The sequence below is a fragment of the Brachionichthys hirsutus genome, chromosome 5 (genome assembly GCF_040956055.1).
Source record: "Brachionichthys hirsutus isolate HB-005 chromosome 5, CSIRO-AGI_Bhir_v1, whole genome shotgun sequence".
NCBI classification, from domain to species: Eukaryota; Metazoa; Chordata; class Actinopteri; order Lophiiformes; family Brachionichthyidae; genus Brachionichthys; species Brachionichthys hirsutus.
In genome coordinates, this window is record NC_090901.1 from 6,153,479 (window position 1) to 6,171,740 (window position 18,262).

General features: G+C 42.5%; 2 protein-coding genes across 2 annotated transcripts; both read right to left on the reverse strand.

Annotated features, from left to right (window-relative positions):
* Positions 1-1,890: 1,890 nt before the first annotated feature.
* Positions 1,891-8,945, reverse strand: ca5a (carbonic anhydrase Va). Its single transcript, XM_068739577.1, has 7 exons — positions 8,696-8,945; positions 5,857-6,054; positions 5,041-5,159; positions 4,441-4,536; positions 4,254-4,316; positions 3,024-3,182; positions 1,891-2,274 (listed from the first exon to the last, which is right to left on the reverse strand). Exons 1-7 carry the CDS (start codon positions 8,835-8,837, stop codon positions 2,110-2,112), a joined length of 942 nt encoding a protein of 313 aa, XP_068595678.1. The 5' UTR covers positions 8,838-8,945; the 3' UTR covers positions 1,891-2,109.
* Positions 8,946-9,615: 670 nt separating this feature from the next.
* On the reverse strand, positions 9,616-17,372 carry uba2 (ubiquitin-like modifier activating enzyme 2). The gene is made up of 17 exons (XM_068739295.1): positions 17,182-17,372; positions 15,600-15,683; positions 15,391-15,461; positions 15,163-15,227; positions 14,964-15,064; positions 14,732-14,853; positions 14,089-14,156; positions 13,858-13,976; positions 13,164-13,263; positions 12,770-12,921; positions 12,471-12,564; positions 12,270-12,382; positions 11,862-12,017; positions 11,567-11,663; positions 11,285-11,390; positions 11,019-11,161; positions 9,616-10,854 (listed from the first exon to the last, which is right to left on the reverse strand). Exons 1-17 carry the CDS (start codon positions 17,320-17,322, stop codon positions 10,634-10,636), a joined length of 1,953 nt encoding a protein of 650 aa, XP_068595396.1. The 5' UTR covers positions 17,323-17,372; the 3' UTR covers positions 9,616-10,633.
* Positions 17,373-18,262: the final 890 nt, after the last annotated feature.

Sequence of the window (18,262 nt, forward strand, 5' to 3'; positions counted from 1 at the left end):
GACAGCATTCTGTGGTCTTAAAGGCACTTCAGAGAGAATGGGGGCCCCCTGATTGTATGTCTGCCCTTTCTTTTACTGTTCCATGCATTTTACAAGCTGTAGTGAATAAGAGCCATGGTTATTATCAGTTTATAAGCATGTAAAGTCCAAAATTAACCCGCCTGCTTTACCTGTTCTCCGTCATCATTCCCCCATCACCACCATCTGCCCTTTCACTTTCCTCTCCTCTCTGTATCCACCCATTCATTTGTCATTCTCTTTCCCAACATGTCGGCTCCAATCTCAACTCTTTCACCATCCATGGTGAGCCCTCATCGAAGGGAATACACATAGAGCTAATCCCCTTTTGAACCTCAGTCCTCTTGGTGCAGAGTGAAAGCACCCATGCTCTTTGCCCCTCCTACTCGGCTGCCTTGATTCACCTTTCTCATCATCATCCAGTCCTCTCCTCAGTTTGCATTACCTGCTACCTGAACTGTAAATCCTGTTCAACCTGTTCAGACTGACGACCAAAAGACAAATGTTTAGGTCTCTAGGAGCAGCCGTCATGGAGGTCGTTTTTCACAAAAACTTTACTTCCTTGTTCATCGAAAGGCTTCCCACTTTTCACTTGACTCATTATCCACCTGGCAGGCGATTCTGCCGTCAGCCATGGCAGCACATTTTCCTTTGGGAATGAGAGGAATCTTTACATTCCATAAATCTCTGGCGCCGTGGATGGGGCCGATCTTTGAAAACGAAAGGAAATATACATAAGAAATGACTGATTTCTTGTGTTTGCTATTTTGACAAAAAAACTGGCACATATATTTCATATAAGAGTTTTGGAACTGCATTAACTTGTGGAAAAAGGGTATAATATGGGACCTTTAAATGCTCAAAATGATTCATGAATCAAACAAAAGCATCAGAAACGGTCTTAGGGCCATGATCCACGACGAACCGGTTCAACATCATTCCAAGCTCTGGCTGGAGGGGGGGCATTGAGACAACACAAAAGGGTTTGGGATCTGTTAAACAGTTATTATATAGTCATTACACAACTTCACCCTGACATTAGATTTTAAAAGTAGCTGTGAAATGCCAGCCCTTGAGGAAAGTTGGAAACGCTAGAGGACTTAAATGGAACAGATCAAACCTTCCGGGTCTCCAGTCAGTCGAGCCACATCTGTCACAGACACACAAGTATGAAGAAGCAGAGAGACGACGGAATCTTTCTTACGTTTTATTATAATAAACCAGATCAATGTGCGATGATGAGATCTAGATTGAAAAAAAAAAATGTTGCTTCTGACAGACCAAATGGAGCAAAGCATCCTGGGAGGGCCTCGTCGTGGAACCCTGGAGAGCAGGAACGCCGGCTTTCCACTGCCCAAATAAACAACTAACATACACCCTGCATAGATTGTGTGGCATGAATATTACACAATATCCACCTGCCCAAACATGAGACACTGAGCCACAGGAGGCCATGAGTGAAGAAAAGGAAGCATGACCGCATTCTGTGGTCTTAAAGGCACAAAGAAGGAACAGGCGGACGTCCCGAAAAAACTTCACACATCATTAAATGTACAAACAGGACCCTATTAATATAGCTGCAACATCACTGAGGGGAGACATTTCACACAGACTCAACATTTTCATTTAAACATCTTGATATTAATTGTATTAACCCCCCCCCCAAAAATAGAGTACAGTCGTATGAGAAACAATGGAGGCAGAAACAAACCAATCATTTAATCAATGCATTCTACAAGCATGCCTCTGAGCGCTCCAGGAATCCGACATGCTTGTGAGGATTATTTGCATATTATTATTTTTACATAGTTCCTCTAACCTCCAGTGTGAGATGTCTTTCTGTCACATAGAAAAAAAAAACGCTTCTGAATGTCAGATGTATTGTATACTCTTTAATCCCCATTGTAACAGATTAAGAGACATTTTAATAACTTTTTTAATGTGGACACTTATTCTGCTGTAACCTCCACGTGTGGACCAGTGTCACACACAGCAGCACAGATGTAAAGAAACAGAACGAAATTTACAATAAATACGATCCATGTGGATAAAACGGAACATTTCCCTCATCCGTCAAACCTGAACACAATGTCAGTGTGTGTCCTCCACAGACATCGGCGCCCCCTGGAGGAAGGGGGTGAAGGAAGAACGCACGGTGCGACCGCAGAGAGGCTGCTGCACGCGGAAGTTGTTCACCATGCTCTTCTGGACTTCCTCCTCAGCCGAGGTGAAAAGGAGGCTCCGGAAAACCGCCAGCTGAAAGAGACGGAAGAAAGTTTTGAAACATTCACACGTTTGAGAGTCACTTCTTGCCCTGTGGGACGCCTTCAGACAATAAATAGTTGCTTCAGTTCAACTTCATACAGTTTATTAGTACATTGGGATTCTGCCTGAAAGTCAAGACCCCACAGCAGACGCAGGCTAGCGTTAGCATGTCTGCCGCAGTACTGTAATTATTAAATGGAATTTCCCTCTGGGATTAAATAAAGTATTCTGATTCTGATTAACGGAGAGCTGAAGGCGCCATGAACTTAATCTCGTTATTAATTAGCTACCTGATATGTGCTTTTAGGACGTATTGCAGACTATTCACAGAGAATAATCTCCGAGGTAGTGATAATAGAAACTTAACGGGGATGGAGGGACGGAAGATGATGGGTGGTGGTGTTCTTCTTTAGATAACCCAGACTACAGGCTGGTGGTGTAATCTGTCTTTAAATCAAGGAGACATTCTAAAGGTGAGTTAGCAACTTAAAGGAACTGTGTGGATTCAGAAATATTATAAGGAATGTTTTTAGATTTGATGAAGAAAGAAACAATAAATGGAGAACAGAGAACAATTCTGTGCTCAGTATGCTTCACCTAACAACTCCTGCACCTCTTGATGTCACTGCTGGAGACAGAACGACCAGAACAGCACAGAGGAGCGCCGCCCTCTTACAAGGACGCCGGGCCAATCCAAAATATAACAAATGTCAAATCTAAAAATTTATATACATGCACACCTGCTCGTGGCTGACTTCAATGTGCTGCTTCATGACGATCCAGGTGACGGACTCGGTCAGGGGGGGTGTTGTCAGAGAGCCATGGTACGTCCAGTAGTCATCGGTGTTGCAGGGTAACAGACAGGCCGGGTCAAACCTGGTGAACTCCACCACACTGTCCTGAAGCCACCAGAGATAGAAAGAGATGGATTCACTGAGATGGAATGTTTCAGGTAAAACAAATTCACCAGAGAGACGTGCAAGAGAAACACGTAAGAAAATATACACGCTTTCATTCCTGATGATCCTTGCTCTAAGGATCTTCTATTGGAGACATACAGCAATTCATCAATAACTAGAAAAGCACTCGGAGCACAGACCTCCACCAAGCAGCTCATTCGCCTCCTAACTGGATCTACACTGTCCACATTGTGATCCGGATCATCATCTAGATCATCTAGATTGTTCTTGGTATCTTTATACACCAACCATGAAAAGTAGAAGTGAGTCTGTGTATTTTTAACTGATTCTTGAATCCATAAATGGGTTTTAATGTTAAAATGTAATATTTGTTCCTGACCTAATTCTGGATCAGAACCAGAAGACATGTTTCAGACCCCTTTATGACTGACTCCTGGTAAGTGAATTGAATGCATATTTTACAAGCTATAATTTTTTGGAAAAAGTCTCCATTATGAGTAAATGGGAAAATCCAGATTTCTTTCGATATCCAGACGGGAATCCGGTTCACTCTCAAAATGTAATGGGATCCAAGTTAGACCAAGACCCATCTTCATATCCCCCCCCCCCCATCAAGATCCATCCAGTGGTTTTGTCCTTAATCCTGCTAACAGTCAAGTACCAGCAAAAACAGAACCTCCTTTACAGAAGTAATAAGGTTAAAAAACAAAATTACTTGCTAAACAAATGTTGTGAATAATATATACAAGTCAAATTGAGCTTTTCACTGCCCAGAGCATGAATGAATCACTCAGAGTAGGTGTTGCTCCATGTTCTCTTTTGCCTCTCTGATCAGAGACGAGCAAACAGGAGTCTGGAATAGTCCCTGATTTGATTCCTCATTTCCGTACCCGGGACTGTTTGTTGGAAATAGCCTCTTTACCACTGCTGTACGGGTTCTACTGAGGCGCGAGAGGCTGGTGTTATCATTCATACTCAGATTTTAAATAGATGCATGCATTTTGTTACAGAACTTCATCTTAACAATGTACCAACGATGTGTTTACTGACCTTGTGTCTGATAGCAGGCAGCGCATCCACCAATTTCTGCAGGCCTTCGTGTCTCTTTCCCACCTACACATGGATCATACATTAATTTCAGTTGCAGTCACAGTGTCAGGCTATATCCAGAACCTCTGTCCTGTTCTGTAAAGCACGACCTGCGGTGTCACTCAAACTCAAAGTGTGTGATGCGTACCTTAAGAAAGACTCCGATGACAGCCAGCCCGTTCTCCTCACTCAGCGCCTCCTCAAACAAACTGTACTTCTCAGAATTCCAATGGACCAAGTGGAGCTGAGAAACACACACAGCATACACACAAATGAGTGCGAGTGTGAGAAACTCCAATATTGTGATGGCGTTTATTATCAGGTGACGCTGTTATGTTGGAGTGGAAGAGCAAAATAGCCACACCGATCCTCTAAGAATAAAATAAAATAAAATCAAGTGTCAAAATCAAACGCTCGAATGTCTCCAGATTCCTTACACCCCCAGTGTCGTCCAGCCTCCAGTTTAAAATGCTTAATCTGTATCAGCAAACAAACAGCATGCAGTAAAACGCTGCTCTGTGTGGTATTGGTGAAGTTCTTTGGGTCTGTTATACTTCGACCCAACACACGTTACATTACACTCGGATTTTCCAGCAGTGGAAAGAAGAGACATCCTTCCATCTGTTAGTCCCTCTTACATGGCAGGTTTCCTCCTTCATATTTTGACAGTGACACACACACACACACAAAAAAGCACTGTTCCTAACTGGAATCATTGTGTTAGCATGTGCTAAAGCGGAAGTGCTACCTCTGCGGGGAACAGCCTCCGGTCCAACGTGTGCTCCGACCCCCAGGCGTTGCACTCACCCCAGTGGAAGTGAAACTGGCACAGCCTGAATTTGTCTTGCAGGGGGCCCCCTTTCAGCGCTGCACCAGAAATGAGAAAAGGATGCAGGTAGGTCGATGTGTCACATTTCACAAAGAATAAAGTCCTCTGAAGGAGTGGGATCATGTCTCACACTGGGTCCGAGTCTCCAGCTCAGACAAGTTGCTGACATCAAAACATCAAAGAGATCAATATGGAAGCCATCAGCGCCAGAAATACGAGGAGGATTATAAACCGCGTCTTTTCTCACGTTGAACTCTTATAACCTGCTTTATTTGACATCTTTTATAATTTCATCATTTTATTTCTCAGGTTTATGGTGCTGTGTGTAAAGATCTACAGCGTTTTATGGAGCACCTCATTAAACTACAGAACGGCCGATGCTTCTAAAGCAGCCTGCAGAAGTTGTTGAGGTCAGCACAGACATTCGGGTCACATGACTGTGAACCGGGTCCACGTGACCGTCGGAACATTTCTCAGCTGCTTCAAGTGCAGCTCTCATCTGTGGCTTTTGCTTCAGACATTCGGCTCTTTAACGGGGTCGAAGAGGAATAATCCTGGTGTAGATCAAAAACACTGAGGCGCATTTCTCAGATTAAATCCATTCAGATTGACATTCTGATATCTCAGTTTTTTAATTAATAAACAGAAAGTTAAATGAAGCAAATCATTACTTCACTTTTCTAATAAAAACTAATTGAAAATACGGCTTTGCATAATATCAGAAAAAGTACCTACTGGATTTGTCTGCAGTGTCATCGTACTCGACCAGAAAGGAGTAACCGTTATTCCAGATTTGTTGGCAGGTCTGCGGGTCGTAATCTGCAACCAGAGGCTTCAGCTTCGAATCAAGGACGCTCTTTCTCGAAACGATGTCAATTGGAGACTGACGATCCCCGCTCGGTATGGCGAGGGGTCCCTTCCACATGGGATGCACTGCAAGAGAGGAACGAGGAGGAGAAAAGGAAAGAAATTAGATTTTAAAAAAGAAATCTGACTATTTGACGACTAAGAAACGACTAAAAATAAAAATGCTGACACATACTTTTCATGTTGTTCTCCGCCGCTTCCTGCATTTTCAGAAAGTCCATTTTGAAGTCAAAAGCTTGTCAAATAGAAAACTACACAGTGAAGAGTGACAAAGAGACACAATCACTTCTTCCTTGAGCTGTTTGAAGAAACTGAATGAAATAAGTCCCAGAGCAAAGGTACTTCCTCCTAATCCTCACTTTTTTTTTTTACTAGACGGAAATTACAAAATAAGAGAGAAGTAGGCCGTCTGTACACGTGGAATGTCCTGGCACACCCCCAGCTTTCCTCCACCGTGGGGGGGGGGGACCAGACCTGCACCTCTGACCAGTCAACCCACCAGCTATGCAACAGTCACTCAATGGACCAGTCTTCTAAATAAAACACATTCTCCCACTAATAAATCCTACTCTGGGGAAATAAAAAGAAAATATGAAATGCTCCCTTCCTCCTCCTACAGAACATTCGTCAAGTATTGCTGTCAAAGTTCATGAAAGCAGCAGAGTCCGCTGTTTTCCGCTCTATTCATTCAGCACAGGGCTAAAGGCCGAACACGTCTGACTGGGAAGTGCCCGCCATCTTCCTCGGATTTCAGCGGCTCCTCCTGGGCTAGTCAACAGCGGTTAACAGTTTCACGGCGCACCACGGTACAAAAGTTAATATTTATCATACTAGGAATATTTGCTCATTACCAGTGTTGTTAAAACTAAAAGGAGAATGTCAGATGCAACGCTCCCACCAGCCAAAGTGCCCTGTCAGACCAAACGAAGGGGATCACCGACCCACACCGGAGCCAATGAAACGGCAGGCAAGCAGTAGAACAAATATCACAGATGTCCAGCCGCTCAAAAAAAGTTAAATTAGTGATATAAGAAAAAGCCAACGTGTGCTAAAGGACAGACACGTCTATAAGACATGTAGAGACCGAATGTTGCTAAAAGAAGAAACACGTCCAACTTGTTCATCCATCTGAAGACATTATGAAAGTATGCGTCCCATTCAGGATTATAATCCTCATTGAAGAACGTCCACACGCCTGGAGGAACTAAGACGGTCCAAACCTGCAGGCTCATTTAAAAACCAAAGCCACAGAGCCTGTGACGGTGGAAACAAGTGCTTCATCTCAACAGGAATTATATTTTATGACTGTTGCCTGTTTTAATCTTTCTCGACTGATTCCACTCATTTTTTGTCCTTTGTAAAAAATATGCACCCCCAAAAAGATTAGAATAAATGGCACAAAGGAACGATGTCCCAGAGTTTAAATGTAACAGTCTCACCAATTCCTTTGTCTTCTGGAGTTAAGCCACAAGCCCTTTCATAAGACAATAGTTAGACAGTACCAGTGCAAAAAACATTTAAACTCATAAATGAACTGATTCATTTGGTTTGCCATATTAAAATATTTTTTCCCACTTGTAAACTTCATGGGGTTTTATTTTAGAACGCTGACATGAGTGGGAGGAAAAACACAAGGTTGATGCTGGGTGTGGCGAAGAAGCGGTTAAACTCGTCAGACAAGTTTGGGTGTTGCAGATATTCTGTGGGCTAAAGGAGGATCGGTGACGAAGCACAGCGATGCAGCGAGCGCTCAGTTTCCCCATGATCTCACTGCACCTTAAAGCAATCACCCCATGAGCCATTCACCCCCATGATATGGCTCTTTGACCATCAAAACCATCCCTATCATTTGGAATGAAGGAAGAGTTTTATGTCACCGGCATTCGTTAGTCACATAAAGAAGATCACATAAAACATTTTTTTAATGGATTTTAAAGAAACCTGGAAAATGTGTTACCACATTTAATAATTTAATAATTACCACCACCAAGGAGGTTCTGTTTTTGATGCAGTTTTTTTGTTAGCAGGATTACGGAAAAACTGCTGGATGGATCTTGATGGAAAAAAAACCTGAAGATGGGTCTCGGCCTAATTTAGATCCCATTGAATTTTCAGAACGATCCGGATACCATTTAAATACAAAAGAAATACATGAATGAGAATGAGCTGCTTGGTGGAGGTTGGCGCTCTCTGATGCTTTTCTAGTTTTTTGTTATAGATTGGCTTTCAGGAATTTACCATTAAATTTGGTGGGAATGTGCCATTAAAGAAATCATATTTTAGGGGCCATGTCCTGAAAACAATCACCATTAGTGAAATGTAGTTCTTGTTTTAATGATCACATTAATATGAACAGCTTCAAACTAACTTAAGATTTCTGATTTTGGGTGTAAAGTCCACAATTGGGGAAATCCTGCTTACACTAAAATCAAGATGCAAAAGCCAGTGAAAACGTACAATTATAAAAGCCTGCTTTTGAAACACCATTGACGCACTAATCAATGTGGGAGATCGATATTTGGCAACGTCAGACTGGAGCCTTTGGTCAGTCTGGACACACATCCGAGTCTACCGAGCAGTAAATGATGCAAATCCAGCGGGGCGGAAACCCAGAGCAAGCTCTCCATGCTTAGTGTCGGATGTAAACAAGCGATTATCGATCCAGGGAGAACCCAAACGAAAGGAGAACCCAAACGAAAGCACTTACTCCGCGACAGCACGTATTTGCTGGAGCAGGCCGCGAGGTTGCATCTTCTGACAGCCGTCATGCGGGGACTCCTGGCGGGTCTGGTGAGCTGGCGATGAAGCTGCCGAGCCAGAGGTCTTAACGCGGAAGACGAAGTCGCCATATTGATCAAGCTAACGTCACTTGAGCCAAGTCGAGCGCTGACGCGGGCCCTTTATCGTTGTTTTCCGTGTGAAGCTAAGAGTTCGTTTAGCCTTTTGAGTTCCACAGAAGTTGAATTCTCGGTCCAGGCGGCGGAGACGGAACCGTGGGTCCGTGGGCCGCCTCCCACTGTTGTTGGTCCGCCTTCCTACGTTTACGTGGAGGCGGGCGCTCATGTCCCGCTGCCCAATCAGCGACCTCCGCTGAAGGGCGGCGCGCTCTTGACAGGCAGGTGGGCTTTAATTCAGAATTTATCGCCAATGTTTTCCTCTGATTTCTCTCCTTTCATTAAAATGCTATTTGATGTATTGATTTCTGAATCTCATTATGCTACTGTTTGTGCTCGTTTGTTTTGGCAAAGTCTCACTTTTAAAAATGTTTACTTCCAGACAAGAAGCCTAAACTCTTTACAGTTGCAATGGGAATGGAAATCTATTTGTTGACGAGTTATCAGGATGTCCGTAGTATGACGCAACCATACACCACTGACTTATAAAAGTAGAATATTACAAATGTACGTACAACTTGAATTTGTGCAGAGCCCAGGTATATCCTGTCTGGTAATCGCAGCAATCTGAACATCGTACGAGTCATATGCAAATTTTATTTTCTCTATACATGGTGAATTTTTACCCACTTATTCTACCCATCTTTTATTATGACAGGATTCACAAGCAGATATTACGGATTCGGGGAACTCTGTATTTACATGGCTGGAAAAAGAACACAGGAGGCCTCTGCATTGGTTGAGTTTATTGTAAATTGGTCCAAAGAGCTCACAAACAACTCGGATCAAAATCAAATGTAGAATTACAGCCGCAGCCGTCAGACCGGATATGGTAGCAGTGATTCGTCAGTGCAGGACTTCACTGCCTCCAGATTGACCTCTACACTATGGAAATTATCTTGTCTTTCAATGAAATTATGTATCTCAGAACAGAACCAAGTCCTACTAATAACAAGCAACTGCAACGTGTTCACGTTAAACTACTGCTCGCCTGGAATTAAGCCGCTTGTGCTCAACCAGAGCCTTTATGATGCATTGCAGTTTGACAGGGAGCCACATTAGCTCCACAGTGCTGCTTCTGAGCAACAACAACTAGTTAATTCCTTTACAGTTGAATGCATCAATTTGGTGGCGTATGGAGGACACGTATGTTCACAATTCCAGCCAAAATGCGTTCATTATAGAAAGGAGGTAGCAAATCAACACCTCATAGCACAATGTGGCCAAAGTCTGTCAGCACCTTTGTGCTTTACCAACCTCCTTAGACATCAACACGCACCAAGAAGGCTGCGGACTCCCAGTTATGTTCTCGGCCCTTCAAAACAACTGAAATTAACATTGCCAACCAGTAACTTTTGGTTTTTAAATCTCATCTAACTGGACCAGAAATCAGAAAATAACCCTGACGTGTGTTGCATGTGAAATACAGTACGTGTGCGTGTGTATATATAAAAACATAATACAAAGGGCACTTATTAACCATCAAGAAAAGCATTTATAGGGATGAACAATGAATAAAAATAACATCAGTTGTATTTTTGCATGTCACAAAAAGTTTTTAAATGCAGGAACTATTTACACCATATCAGAGAGCAGAGAGTACGAAAGCACAAACACAGAGATGGGGGAACTAACCAGGGCAGTTAACCAATTATCCATCTTAAAAGAGGTGTTTTGTTTAAACTTACGGTCAGTCTCCTGTCAAAATGTCAAGTTTCTAAAAGTTCTCAGTCCAGAGACCTGGGGTTGAGTTAGTCCAGAACCAGAATGTCATCGTCATCATCAACATTGATGGCGGCACCTGCTGCACCTGATTGGTCCATCCGTGAGCGCTTGTTGAAGGCCTCGCCCGTTTCTGCATCCGAGAGCTTCCTCTTGGTGCCGGCAGCCGTTGCCGCTGGGCTTAAAGACACAGTTTCATTCTCCTCGTCGGATTCAACAAGCATGATGTCATCGGCCTCTGATGGAGCTGCTGGAGTTTGGAGAGGAGAGCGAGGCGCATGTTAATGGATTCCATCATAGATCAGAGGGGGAAAAAAAGCTTTAAAACAAGCTAAAAGTCCACTTAAATTACGTATTAATACCACAATCCGGTAGGTGTTGACAGGTGTAAACTAAGACAAAACGGCTGCTGACCCATAGAGGATGTGGACGGCTGCGCAGAGTCCTTGTTGCCGTTGGTGATGCTGTTAACCTCTTCCTGATTGGTCTGCGTGGGCGGAGCTTTGTCTGGGGCATCTCCCACTACTTCAAACTCGACATCTCGCCCGAGTTTCTCACTGCCAAAGACACACAGATATAGATATCCTTGTTTAGTTCACTTGAGTCTCGATAAAGAAGAAATTAAGCAAAGGGACATACAAAGGATCATATTAGTGCATTTGTGAAACGGAGCTACATACGCGTGAAGGATATTAATGAGAAGATTGTAGTCTTGAAGGAAGTCATCAACTTGGAGACGGCTGCCATTACAGATCCCAAAATCACACAAATATTTGTTGTTGTTGGCTGTGGAGGGTCACACAAGATCAGAGTTATACACTCGTAAAAATGTTTTAGTCGCCGTTAATGTGATCCGGAGGATGCACCACATTTTACTTTTCAAACTCTTCCAACAATCAGTCACTAACGTAACATTTCAACTGTCAGCCTCAGGTTAGTTCACCCCGCTGTTTCTACGGTACCTTCTGTTTCTCCTTCCTCTGAAGAGATGAGGATGGTCCCTTTTCCATCCTCTATCTGGACGTCTGGAGCTACCATGCCAAACCTCTCCTTCATGATCTGCAACAAACACAAAGGGAAAGGTTGTCAAAAACATGCAAATAAAGCAATACTAAGTATCTCATCCCTTTATAAGAGAGGAGTTTTCCAGTTGACTGTCAGGATCTTGGATTTTTTTAAAAAAAAGAAAGAAACGAAAACCCTGCCGCTTCATTGTGGCAGGTTTTTGTGCATGCAGAAAAAGGCTTGTCATTTTACCCTGTCCTGCAGAAAGAGGATAGTGGTTGTCTGGACGTTAAGTTTGACTGTGGCTTCAGGTTTGTTGACGCAGACATAGCAGTTAGTACTGGGGGGGTCAAGGACACACGGGACCAACAGCTTCTTCCTGAGGTTGGGATGCTTGTTGAGAAAGATCTGGAAAAGACAGAAGAAAAGAAGCCATGGCATGTGAAAACAAGGCAGAGCTGGCAGGATGGATTCTGCTCTGGAAGTTTGAAAAGCATACAGGTGTTTGGCTAATGGTGCTTATTTTAAAAAGAAAAAGAGCATAATTTTATTTCCCTTCATCCGAATGTATTATTTCAACAACAACAAAAGTAAACGCTTTCACCACCATATAAATTCCCAACAACTAGGCCCAGTTTAACCAGTCAGACTTTAGCTTACTGTGCGACAAGATTCCAGCTGTCCAGACAGGATCTTCAACGCCTCCAGCACAATGAGTCCAGCGATGACGGCGTTGGTTGTAGCAATAGCTGGGATGATGTTACCAGCCATGGCTTTAACAAACAAACAAACAATCCAGATTCATATGACATGAATGGAAAAAAAAAAGAAAAAAGGATGAGGGCGTATGACATGACTTACATTTCACATCAAAGCGACTCTTCATGTTCATGCTAAAGATGTGCATGCGGAGGTTGGCTGCGGCAGTAACAAAGTCCATAGCCGGGTGGTCGTCCTGACAACAAGGGGGAGACACGCAACTCGCATGAATAAACAAATAGCACAAGAATGTTGACATGAATGCAGTGTGAGTAAGTTCCTGCATTGTGGGATTGTATATTAATTTCCAAAACTCAAAAGACAAACGTGAATAATCCTGTCTATAATGATTCTATTTTTATTTTGTAGTTATTGTGATTCGCATGAATTCTGTGTGTTACCTTGTCCCACACGAGCTCGGCGGCTTCTCCCTTCTCGTTCAGCTGTGAGCGGAGACTCTCCACGCTGCGCTGGAAGAGCTGGCAGTAACCCCAAACACCCAGAACCTGCTGGTCCTTCAGACCGGAAACCGGAGAATTCCCCTGAGGACATGCTGGGACACAAAGATTGATGGATGAACAGACTTTCAAATGTCTTCAACCTGCAAAGAGCAGGCATAAGGCCGGTGGCTGCTTCTACATTAACACAGTGATCTGACAACACTTGACATTTGTAGTTTTGCACAGCAGGAAAGGTTTCCTCTCCCCCTCAGAGCAAGTTTAAAAGATTGAAAGCTTGAAAGATGAAATTTAACAAAAACTTCAGTGGTTTACTGAAATATTCAAACAGGTGTACCGCTGTCCTGGAGACGCTGCCAGTCCAGAGGAATCGGAGCTTTCCTCTTCTTCCACAGCTTGTCCATGGTGAGCAGATACATGATGTCATCTTTGAAAAGCTGGGGAAGAGAGCCAATCAGAACCAGTTATGTTACCGCTATGTCTGTAGGGATTGTTATCCGATTACATCAAACTAATGCAAGCTCAGCTTTTACAAAATGTTCTTTAAAAGCTCAGAAAGTAGCAATACACCACCGAGTTCCATTTCCGTCAGGATATTGATGAGAACAACCAGAAATAACTGATGTTTTCTTATTAAATATGCCCATATTTGTTATGAATATTCTAATTATGACTGGGTGTTCCTACAAAAGAGCAAGTTAACCATTTTAACTGCAGTAAAAGGAAAACACAAAAATAAAAGCAACACAGAATAATTAGACAGGTGGTTTCAGCTGTGTTGGGTAAATGACTGTCTCTCCTAGCAGCTGCATGAGCCAAGAAATAAACTCCAAGCATATTTAAACAGTACTGCGATGACTTGATGCTCTTGATGACGTTGAAGATTGTGGACACTACAGGAAACGTGCACAAAGGGACGGGGGAGTGGGTGGGGGGCATGAACGGCCCCTGGGGAGCACAGTCAGGCATCTGTGCAGGTCAACTTGGCGTAAGAACACAGTGCAACTCTGTCAAACTGATCTGACTGCTACCTTATTGAAAAGCTTGATGTGGTCGTATCCTGTGGAACGGGCCCATTCCTTGGTGGAGACTCGCTTGATGTCCCCGTCCTTTTCTGTGGCCGTGGCGCGAGCCACCGTCTCTGAATTCCCTGTTGACAGAATCCACAAACGTTTCACAAAGTAATGTTTTTTTATTTTTTATTTTATTGAATCAATAACCACAAACTAGGGGTTAACTTTGGTCACTAATAAATCACTCACATTGAGCCTCCGGGTCTGCCGTGTCAGGTGACACCTCTTGATCTGCATCTTCCTCGCCAAATAATTGACTATAGGAGCAATAGACAAAATTTAAAAAGAGCATTAGACCACAACACACTGTGTCCATTAATAACACACTGGTGTTTTTACACCTTGGTTGGATAATAAAATATATCCTACATTCCTCCTGATCCCTCTCAAATGTCCATGGTAACTCTGGTGAGGATTTAAATGTGGCATTGTACTCTAAATTAAAGCTGCCGTGAATTGTAAATAATAAAGAATCCAATTAAATTGAAAACAAATCAAAAACAATGTTGTTCGTGCTCATGCCGGAGTAACTGGCACATCTGTGAAGGAACCATAAATGCTGAAAATACAGGTGGAGCAACAACGTGCGCATCTGAGTGCCAGTCCGGTTCTGATGCCTCACAAATACATGACTTCAGAGTAAGAATCCATGTACTAGAATAGTCTGCTGTCCCCATACTACTGTTGTCTCTTCCCAAATACTTTAATATCTTGCTTTTGTATTGTATTAAATTGCATTTATGTCGAAAAGGCTTTGACATTCACTGTACTTTTACATGTTGTCCTAAATAATTTCAATTGGGTTGTACTTCGGTATGAGAATGAGCCTTACTTGAAGAGATACTTTGCCCAGACTATACAATGAATGGGCTCAGATGGGGTGTTTCTTATAGTGCATCCTGGGAAAGTCTTCTGCGTGGGCTTAGGTTGGCACTCATAGCATTCCGTCATTCCCTGGAAAACAAGGTTGTCAGTGACGCAGAAACAGTGCGAGGTTACACAGCCTGATATTTATCTATGCAATGGTCACAACAAGTTCTATAACAAAGACATGCATTGCCTACCTTCTTTATGACTGTGACTTGACCCAGGTATCCAGCCGTGCCACTCTCTATCAGCGGGATGTCGGCTGCCAAACACATCCTGTTCACATGATTACGCGCCGCTAAAGAGACAGGATGTTTTTCCCCCCCATCGTAAGATGCATTGTTTGCATTATAAAGTAAAATCAGATGTCTGAATAACGAAGTCACATGAAAATACCTCTGTTATCCAGGGCATTCATCACCAGCACAAATTTCCTAAAGAACTCCACATTGTAGTCAGGGCTGATTGGAAAAACAGACACAATCAATTCCACACCTAAAAGGACAGCGATCAACAAAGTATAGAACCGTTTTTTCCTCTTATCGTTCACCTGCCCCAAAGTTTACGTCTGGGAAGAAAAAGTAAAGCACTGAGTAAATGGAAAACAAAGAGAAAGGAACTCACTTCATGATGCTATCATGGTAGGCAGTGATGTTTGCAGTGGGACAGAACTGCAAGGCGCTCTCCCTGGCCACCTGTAAAACAGCAGAAACAAAGAAATTGATTAAAGCTGTAATTTACAAATAGCATTGGTATGAATATGTGGAACGAACATACACCATACTTTATTAATTAATAACTCTACAGCAATAACTAAAAGGTGCCTTTCTTACCTGTGCTTTAGACTTGCCAACATGTTTCTTCTGGAAGAGGAATTGACGGTTCAGGTTGCTGACATCAATTGTGTCCAAGTCAATCTGGAAAAAACAATTTTGGATTGTAACGTCAACTGTATAAACACATGACAGCCAATCAGACTGGTACAGAAGTACTTTCACTGGCTCTCAACATATTTTTTTATTTTTTTATTAAATTGGACACCAAAGCCCTTTGCCATAAAAGGATGAAATATAGAAAGCCTATTTTTAAATTATGGCCAGGCACAACATGTCAGTAGAACATCAGGCTCCTTCTCGGGTCTTCCTGCTTCAAAGCAGCAGACAGATTTCTACAAGTCTGGACAGAACAGAAAAGAAGCCACAACAACAACTGGCTTTATCCAATAATAGAATCACTGGCAATGAAAAACAACTCTTCCATAATGACAGGATTGAAAGAGGAAGTATTTATTTGAACTGTAACACTCTGTATGAAGCCAGTGCAACTACCCTGCATGGAGTGTGTTGTAGGTCACAAAAGCAGAATCCATTTCTGCACAGAAATGGGACATTTTCATGGGGGGGGGCTAAGCAAATCCACAAGTGTGTAGGTGCTGGATCTCAATAGACAAAGCATTTTGATTTGCTTACACATGTAGTATTGATCGAAGCCTGATAGAGAAATATGTTTATTCTACTTTGAGGATGTAAGGATTTAATGGACTGGAATTAATATATCCACCATACAAACACCGAAAAGAAGAGCTAATTGCATTTTGAATTCAACATTACTTTGATCCACACAGGCACTGATATTTCCCCTGCCACACTTTATTTATTCTGAAAGGCCAGTGTGAATTTGGAAGCAGATATAATGTTGCACGTACATATGAATGTGATTTGTGAAGTGTTCTCCTTGATTTACATTTGACCTGTATTGGCATTTTGTCTCAACAATACTTTTTGGAACTTTACCAAAGCAGGGCAGGTATAGCAACAAAAACAATTCCCACGATTAGATATATCAAAACATTTGAGTGCAAAACTATATGCTTTTTCCAGTAAAATGTTAACTAAAACGGTGTCAAAAAGTACAAACCCGTACAATCTGAGCATGAAGAACGGTTGACCTCTTGCAACCCAGATCAACAGGTACTTGAACCCCTGGTTTTGGGTCAAGTGACAGTCAAACATCTGACCACAACCGAATCGTTCAGCGCTAGTGGCTCCATTATACCTCTTAATAACTCCAATAACAACAAATATACCGACACAATCGCAAGACAAAGGCGTGCTCCAGCATACCAGGGGCAACCTGGTTAGCCGGCCTCCAAGTTGTATAGCTAACTCAACATTGATAATGGCGCCAAATATACGCTGCTGCAGCAACATTCATGTCGCCACTAGCTTACATCTTGATCGTGCCCATCCACACACCAACAGGCTGACGAACAACGAAATCGCAGCGAACACTTAAATGTGTTTCACTTCTTTAAATGCCACGTCCCGTAAAACGCCCAAAAGCAGTCTGTGCAGCACAAAGACTTAGCATGTTCTCGAACAAGCTAACAGATAAAAACAAATCAAACTGACGGACCACTTCGATATTTTTGAAGCCGGTGAGGACAAGGTTCTTCAGCAACTCGCAGCCGATCCCTCCCGCTCCCACCATCAGCACATCGCAGGTGGAGATGGAGTCGGCCAGCTCTTTTCGGAGGGAACCCACCAGATTGACCATGTCGAACGGCTAAAGAGAGAACCACAGGCTGTAGCAACAGCGGCTAGGAACTAGCTTCTTCTTTTACAGACCGGAAGTCCCTTCCACTTCCGGGTTACACAGCCTATTTTTTTGTTTTGTTTTATTGAATACAAAAGTGAACAGTATGACACAGTCTTTTAAATACAAAACAGTAATTTAATGACGTCAGGGGCGAAAACAAATACAATAAAGATGAATAAATAAATAAATAACAAACACAAAAGTAAAGCAAAAGTAAAGTGTTCTAAAAGCCTTCTTATCTGTTTCATCTTGAATATCTATGTTGGATGGAAGTCGTCACAAAACTCATATATCCTGTCTTAATGTTTAAAAATGTATAACTCCTTACAGGAGATGCTAAACAGTTTGATGCTGAAGATGCTAAATTGTCATAGGTGTGAATATGAGCGTGAATGTTTGTCTCTTTGTGACCCTGCAATGAGCTGGTGACTTGATTGGGGTGTACCCTGCTGGATGGATTTTACATGCATAACACCTGTTTAATATGGGCGGTTGTCCTGCTTCTCAGACACTTTGTCTCCTGGAAGATACCTTGGTATTAAGAGCCTCCTATTATATATATCCTTTACAACAAATAAATGTATATATTTTAAAATAAACATATTACATAAACATTCAGTAGTACACTATGCTAAAATGAACATGATAAATGAACATACATCAATATTCATACTCTAAAACTCTTAAAGCCGTTCTAAGCATGCGGTGATACAGTTGGTCAAGCATAAAGTCAAGCATGGTCAAGGATGCGGTCTACTGTAGGTTAATGCTCTATGGTAACCTCACATGATCACTGCCATGCACACATGTGGTGGTTGTTGTTTCATTACTCCACAGAGCAACGTTCCTAAACTTGAGCCTACAAGAGACCTTTTGAAGGTCAGCCGCAATGTGCATA

Coding starts and splice junctions, on each gene's coding strand:
- ca5a (XM_068739577.1), bottom strand. CDS start 8,837: ATGGCGACTTCGTCTTCCGCGTTAAGACCTCTGGCTCGGCAGCTTCAT. Junction 5,160..5,856: donor TGACACTGCAGACAAATCCA/GTAGGTACTTTT, acceptor TTTCTGGTGCAG/CGCTGAAAGGGGGCCCCCTG. Junction 2,275..3,023: donor TTGAAGTCAGCCACGAGCAG/GTGTGCATGTAT, acceptor CGTCTCTTTCAG/CTGGCGGTTTTCCGGAGCCT.
- uba2 (XM_068739295.1), bottom strand. CDS start 17,322: ATGGTCAATCTGGTGGGTTCCCTCCGAAAAGAGCTGGCCGACTCCATC. Junction 15,228..15,390: donor TACCATGATAGCATCATGAA/GTGAGTTCCTTT, acceptor TTTTCCAATCAG/CCCTGACTACAATGTGGAGT. Junction 12,565..12,769: donor CCGAGCTCGTGTGGGACAAG/GTAACACACAGA, acceptor CCTTGTTGTCAG/GACGACCACCCGGCTATGGA.